Consider the following 7,674-nt stretch of genomic DNA (forward strand, 5'->3'; position numbering starts at 1 on the left):
TCTTTAACATTTAAATAATTGAAAACGTATTTGTTGTTACTAAGAAATTAGTTGCCTGTAAAAACAATTTAATATATATTACAAAAAAGTCACTTAAACTTTTATAAAGTGTTTTTCGATTTTTTTGAAAACTTTCAGTATATCCATTAACGGTTGCTTTTTTGTTTACTAAAAACATAAGTTTTTATGTTTACAGATATAATTTTTTTAAAGTATTTAATCAGTTTTTATGTTGTTAAAGTTAAGAAGTTATATTAATAAAATATAAAAATGTGCTTTTAGTTTTTACAGTTTTTTTATTAAAATAGTTTTATCAAATAACTTTTTTTTGGTATTTACGAATATTAAGAAAACTATATTCAAAATTACTACATAAGCAACTGGTAACACGCTGCTTCTGGAATTTTAAGTCATTTGTTTAAATTTTTTTTTCAGGAATAATAAATATTTTTATATTTTGAAGTCAAATAATAATTACTTTAATATAAAAACTTGCTTATTCATTAATACTGTTTGTAACTTTTTTGAGATATAAAACAAATAACAGTCGTTGTGCCAACCTTCAAAACATCCATTTTAGCTACCCTGTTTGTATAAAAGAGTATAAAGCAAACATGCAGCTTCTAAGGCGAATGATTTTACATTTTTTTACAAATGAGATGCGTTAGCTTTATTTTAACTTTACAAAATCTGCTATGTTTTTCAAGAACTAATCTTGAAACCGTACTGTTTGTAGTGTTTTTATTAATCTAAGTTTAAAATATTTTATTTTGTATAATAAACGGGTAAAAAACCAGCTCGATTGTATTTGTTGAAGACTAGTTATTTTTATATAAAAAGTGCAGTTATTAAGTCAAGTTTTACATTTTAAATAAAAACTTTTTTTTCGTTTACTTATCAATAATTTATTATTCATATTAACAACCATACTTTTTACAGACAAAACAGTAAATTTTAACAATTTGAATTCATATCAAAGCTTCTCAATTCTGTAAAAATGTCAACGGTAGGAAAGGTAATATTTTTTAAAAAGTTATAATAGCAAGTGCTGTTTTATAGTTCAGGAATAAAATTCGAAGAACTTAATAAGTTAGTTAAGTATTAAAAAAACAACAAACTGTTTAATTAAACAGATTTTAAATTAGATTAAAAAAGAAGTATACTAAAAAATTATTAATAGTTGTCAAAACAAAATTATAAAATTCTACTTAAAGTTATATTTAATCTTTGTACGAATTTATAAAAAAAATCTATCAAGATTTTTCTAATGAGTGTAAATAGTTTTAAATACAATACTTTTTTCAATTAAAAAAAAATAATTACAATTATTTCAAAAAAATTATCAGGTAATAAAATGTAAAGCGGCTATTGCTTGGGAACCTAAAAAGCCTCTTTCAATAGAAGAAATCGAAGTCGATCCACCGAAATCTCACGAGGTACTTTATAACTATATTTAATTGAATAATATTAGTGTAAACCAATTACATTATTTGAAGATATAATTATAAAACATCAAGTTATTTAGTTTAACAAACAAACACAAAATAATACTTATTTTTGTAATATTTTTCTTGACGCTTTTGTTCCATGCTAGAAATAATTTAAAATTAGATAAACTTAGTCTTATAGTGCATTGGTAAAACTCGTAAACATTTTTTTATTTTCTCCTGTTAGGTTCGTGTGAAACTCTTAGCCACTGGAATTTGTCACACAGACGCGTATACTTTGTCTGGTGAAGACTCAGAAGGGGTTTTCCCTGTCATACTCGGCCATGAAGGAGCGGGAGTTGTTGAAAGTATCGGACCAGATGTCACTGACTTTGAAATTGGTAAAATATATTTTGTAAAGTTCCAATCAGATGTAGATAAAGACATTAGTACTTAGTTTACAGCTTTTAAATTAGAAATGTATGTATTGTGCTTATGTTTTATTGATAATTTTTAAACCTAATTATGCATTACAAACAAAACCAATTGATACTTTTTGTTTAGCATGTTTTTTATATTTTAATGCATATACATTTTTTGTAAAACAAATTTGAAATAATCAAAAAAAAATATTTTTGAAAGTAGTCTAGAAAAACGTAACAGATCTATAATTTTTTAATTCTTAACTAATCGTAAACTAACAGGGGACCACGTGATTCCCTTATACATTCCTCAATGTAAAAGCTGCAAGTTTTGTGCCTCACCAAAAACAAATTTATGCCAAAAGGTTCGGCTGACTCAAGTTAGTAAAACATTGCTTATTTTTGATTTTATAGTAAATGTACAAACTAGTGAAATAGTTTTAGTTTAACTTTTTGTGAAGTATACTTAATGTTTCTACCTATTATATTTTTACATAAAATGTTACACATCAAGAAATTTACATTAAAAGACATGAATAACGTAAATAAAAACATGTAGCTTTTCAGAATATTGTCTACATTGTTTGCAATTAATTGCAAATGAAACGTAAACATATTAAACAGCAATTAAATTACATTTATAAACTAGGGTAAAGGTCTCATGCCGGATGGAAGTGTGCGATTTCGGTGCAGAGGAAAAGAAATATTTCACTACATGGGTTGTTCAACTTTCAGCCAATACACCGTCGTCGGAGATATATCACTATGCAAAGTAATAACTGTCTTATTAAACCTAAGCTATATAAATTTAAGTCATGTATTTCAATCTTTTATTTTTGTGTTCTGCAAGTAAGTATTTATGATGCTTAAATAAATATTTTTTAATTTAGCTTAGGCATTATACAACTTTATTTTGTTTGTTTTAAAAATGCTTCTTACACTGTTTACACTATTTTTTCATATTTGTTTTATTATACGCCTCTCTTAACCGTTTAATTTTGTGCAATCATGTTGATTGTTTTGCGCACGGCTCTTTTGATTACTTCAAACAATAAGAAACTGAAGAGGTCAAATTATATTTTCAATGAGAAATTTAAATTTGCTTTCTTTTAGTTTTTTACTTCTTTGGACTATGAAAATTTATAAAAGTTTAAAAATACGACTTTAGATAATCCAACTTTTACATAATTAGTGATAAGTTAAAAATTGGTGAAGAAACTTAGTTTAAAAAGAATAAAAAACAGTACTTTTGTGGACATAAGACCTTTGAAATGTTTTGTAGCAATAATTAGAATTATTAATATACAAAATATATATTTCTTTATAACAGTTTAATTTTAAAAACTAATAAGCTTATTTCTGTACTTATGCAAAAACAGGTATTTAAAGTAGTTCCAATTTTTAGTATTTGATACTAAAAAACTAATCTTACTGAATAAAACAATTTACTTTTTGTTCTGTAGTAATTTTATTTATACTATTTTTTTCTTAACATTCTAAAGCCTTAAGTGAAGCTGTAATTCTTATTTTTCTAACGAAATGAATTTAACGTTACTTTTAAGCTATAATTAATCTGACATAACAGCCTTTATAAGAGAAGACTTTTCTTTAGCTAATCGGGGTTATATAAAACTCTTTTGTTTTAAAAGACGAAAGCTACTGATTTAAAATAGTCTCAATTTAGTTATTGTAAAAAATATAAATTCATTTATTTTTTTCCTAGTGAAAATTTTGTTTAAATATAATTTAAACCACAGGGTTTTTGGCTATATAGCAGTTCTTAATTTTTTTCTATTAAAAATGTTAACTATTTCAAAAAACAAAGCTATTAGATAACTTTCTAATTAAGTAATTTTGAGCTTTTAATTTACTAGTATACTTTTTAAACTTAACTATCTAGTATATATCGAAAAACTAGTAACTAAAACTTCAAGGTCTGCACTGCATTCAATAAAATAAAGAAAAACTGAATGATACTAAAAACTTATATCTTTTTTAAAATACTCATTGAAAAATATATATTGAGCTGACTATAGTTTTGTTATACGTAGTTCAAAGATTGTTATGTTTTCAACACAGTTTTGAATGCAATGCTTCTGTGTAACTCATTTTTAATTTTCATAGAGAACTGTTAGTGTTTCTTATGAGAGTTTTCAATATTTTTTACTATGCACACTTATTAAGGTTAACAAGGATGCTGATCTCGATAAGATATGTCTTCTTGGATGCGGCATTCCTACTGGGTATGGAGCTGCAATGAATACTGCTGGGGTTAATATCAGTTGTATGAAACATAATAAACAGCTTAAATAAATATTTTTAGTAATTAGTAATTTTATTCTCTAAGTGTAAAACTTTGGCATTGTATGTAAGTTGTAGTACTTAACTTTTTAAGTTATCCTTTTGAAAAACAAACACAAAAAAAAGTTTATAGGTACATAACAGTATATATAGCTATACAGACTAAAGTTACTTATGTTTTTCAATATAAAGTTAAAATTTTACTTAAGAGTTCAAATCGATTTTTCATTACTATATGAAGGACACGATTTGAAAAGAATGCTAAACTAGCTTTTTATTAGGTTCTAATCATTTATATTCAATTACTATAAAATTTTTGCAATATATTTTTATTTATTTAATCGAATATGCAGGTTGAACCTGGTTCCACGTGTGCTGTATGGGGTTTAGGTGCTGTAGGCTTGGCAGCTGTCATGGGTTGTAAAGCGGCTGGGGCAACTCGTATCATTGGGGTTGACATTAACAAAGATAAATTTGACGTAGGCAAGTATTTTTTGTTTAAAGATTTATAAGATAAAACACTAAAATATTTTGTTTAAATAAGTTAAATAGTGAGTTTTAAAATAAATGTATACCAAACTTAAGTTTTTTTTACGACGAAACAAACTTTTTCAAACTAAAATACAATATTTTTGTTAAAAGCCTTAAACTTTTCTAGAATTATTAGAAGTTATTGAATTCTTGTTTTTTAGAGCAGTTTTCATGGCATTTTTTTTAAAACAAGTTAATAATCTTTATTTAATGAAAAATACTAATACCTAACAACAAAAATATAACATAGTCTCTCATCGTTTTGAAATAAATCAATTAAACCACATTTATTATAGTTATTTAATATACTTTCAATACTAGTTCTAATTGCTAATAAATTTACGTAGCTCGAAAGTTCGGTGCTACGGAATTTGTGAATCCTAAAGAAATAGAAGGCACGACAGAAGATGAAATTATAAGAATTACCGACGGTGGTTGTGATTACACGTTTGAGTGCATTGGAAATATTCATACTATGGTTCGAATACTGAACTTGATAAAACTAAAACTTATTCATAACAAGTATAATAAATTATACTGTTTTGTATTCAGTTTTTTAACTTCTATAGAAAAATTGTTATGTTCTAAGACTTTGAAAAAAAAAAAACTTTAGCGTTAGTTTTAGGAACAAAAGAAAAAAAGTTAAGTAATTAAATAAAAGACAAAATTCAGTTGATTCAAAATAGAGTGGATAATTTCATATGAAACAAATATTTTAGCGGATAAAGTAGGAAAAGACATACAAAGTATTGCCTGCGACGTGCTTTTTTAATTAAAATTTTACTAGAGAAGATTCATGTTTAAGCGATTTATAAGAAAACTTTTTAAGTGTTTTTTTTTTGTTTTGACTAAACTGTTCTGTCTTTGTTATATTTATTATATTTCATATTTGCCTATATATAATCACTTTTTCAAAATTAAGTTTTATTTAAAAACTGTAGCCCGCAAAACGTTTATTCTTTAACTTTGCAAGTTCTTCATAAAAATGCTACCGCCCCTTGGTCAAAATCAAAAACTAATTTATGATAAACGACTTAAATTTCGTTAGTAAAAACTCAGTATTTTTTTCTCCAATTTATAGAAAAAAGACTAGTTTGCCGTAACTTAATTGTATAAAGCAGATAAACGACAAAAAAGTAACATATAAAGTTTTAACATAATTTAACAACTTTTGATATTTCTTCTTTTTTAGTATTTTTTATTGACAATATAGCAAAGAAACAAAAAATTTAGAAAAACAATTTTTAGTGATAAATAAAATTTATAAATGCTTTTACACTTAGACATACGAACTAATGTGCAATATGTATATGTGAATTTTACTTTAGTAAAAAAAAAACGTTGTAATAAATTGTAGAGTATTTTTAAAGAACAAAATATACTCTTTTAATCGGTAGCTATAACTATATAAAAATATATAGTATAACGTTGTGGTTTAGTATTTTAATACTTAACATTAAAAGAACCTTTAAATTGTTTTATAAGCTAAAATGTTCTTTTACTCTTCACTAGAAATCTGCACTTATTAGTTGCCACAAAGGCTGGGGGGAATCTATAATTATTGGAGTTGCAGGAAAGGGCCAAGAAATTTCATGCAAACCTTTTTATTTAGTCACAGGAAGAGTGTGGAAAGGTACTGCCTTTGGAGGTTAGTTTAGATCAAAGTTGAAAGTTTTCTAATTCAAGCTTAATTTTACTTTCTAAACTGCACAGTAGGCATGCAACTCCTGTGTAAGTACATATAGTACTGTTTTGAATTCAGGGAAACCTAAAATAAAAATCTTTTATTAAATCTGATTTTTAATAAATCTTTTGAAAATAAACATTTTTATCAAAAAAATAGTTTCAATAATCACCATATCAAACTCCAGAAATAATTTTGATTATTTTTTTTTATTGTAGCTTTTTTATTTATTTTTTGTGCAAAAGTTAAACTTTCATAAATTTCATACTTATAAGCTGACAAAAACTTTAAACTTATTTAAAACTATGGCGTGTAGCTTGATAACCGAATGAGTTTTCTATACACCAGGCCGTTTGACTATACTTTTGAGCTTCGATTTATTTGTAGGTTCAATAAAATTACCTACAAAAACATAATTACACCCCTTTTCTAATATTATTTACTAATTTTTAAGTTGTTAAAATAAAATAGAAATCAAGATTGATATGATTTAGGATACAAAAGTGTGGATAGTGTACCGAAACTAGTTGAAGACTATCTAAGCAAAAAACTAATGGTTGACGAATTTGTAACTCATCAGATGGACTTAGAAGATATTAACCTTGCTTTTCAGTATATGAAGAGCGGTGTGAGGTAAAATACTCATTAAACAAAAGTAATATCTTATGTAAACTTGTATAGCAAACAATAATCTATTTTTTGAACAGCTTACGGTCTGTGGCAAAGTTGTGACAATTAAAGAACCGTCTATAATGAAGTTTCAAAGTCTATGCAAAGCTTTTTTAGAAATATTACTTTGAGTGAAAATATACTTATATTCTTCAAAATAGTTTAATTTTTGTTTAATTTTGCGTTTTTTAGTCCTATATATAAATAAACTTTAATCTCAAAAATATTTATATTAATTACAGATGATAATTTTTATAATACTTAAATAAAGTAATGATTTACAGTTAAACTTAAAGTATAACTTTTGATAATTAATTACAAAAAAAGTGCTACTTCCTGTAAAGAAATACTTATTGTCATATTTGATTTGAAATCATTTAAACTTTACGTTCTTTTAGCAAAAAAATATCATTAAAACACAGCATACTTCATTAACTAACTTTTTTGATAAACCGAAAGGTTATACAGGTCTAGTAACGGAGTAACGGCATTATATATATATATTTATATATATAACTTAAGTCTAGGAAATTACCAAATGACTAAAAGTTTTACTGAAACTATGTGTTAAAAAATACCTTTTATTAAATTTTTAGCCTGAAGTTATACAAAGAAGTCAAATATGTACAAAACTTATAGA

The 7,674-nt window shown here is 25.0% G+C and overlaps 1 protein-coding gene across 1 annotated transcript; it reads left to right on the forward strand.

Moving 5' to 3' along the window:
* Nucleotides 1-997: 997 nt before the first annotated feature.
* Nucleotides 998-7,113, forward strand: LOC145830031 (alcohol dehydrogenase class-3-like). Its single transcript, XM_082937927.1, has 11 exons — nt 998-1,015; nt 1,347-1,436; nt 1,675-1,828; nt 2,132-2,229; nt 2,499-2,621; nt 4,034-4,120; nt 4,504-4,633; nt 5,029-5,159; nt 6,194-6,329; nt 6,860-6,998; nt 7,073-7,113. The coding sequence occupies exons 1-11, from the start codon at nt 998-1,000 to the stop codon at nt 7,095-7,097; spliced, it is 1,131 nt and encodes a 376-aa protein (XP_082794053.1). The 3' UTR covers nt 7,098-7,113.
* The last annotated feature ends 561 nt before the right edge of the window (nt 7,114-7,674 follow it).

This window comes from Thalia democratica, chromosome 2 (assembly GCF_965202585.1).
Source record: "Thalia democratica chromosome 2, ktThaDemo2.hap1.1, whole genome shotgun sequence".
Classification (NCBI taxonomy): Eukaryota; Metazoa; Chordata; class Thaliacea; order Salpida; family Salpidae; genus Thalia; species Thalia democratica.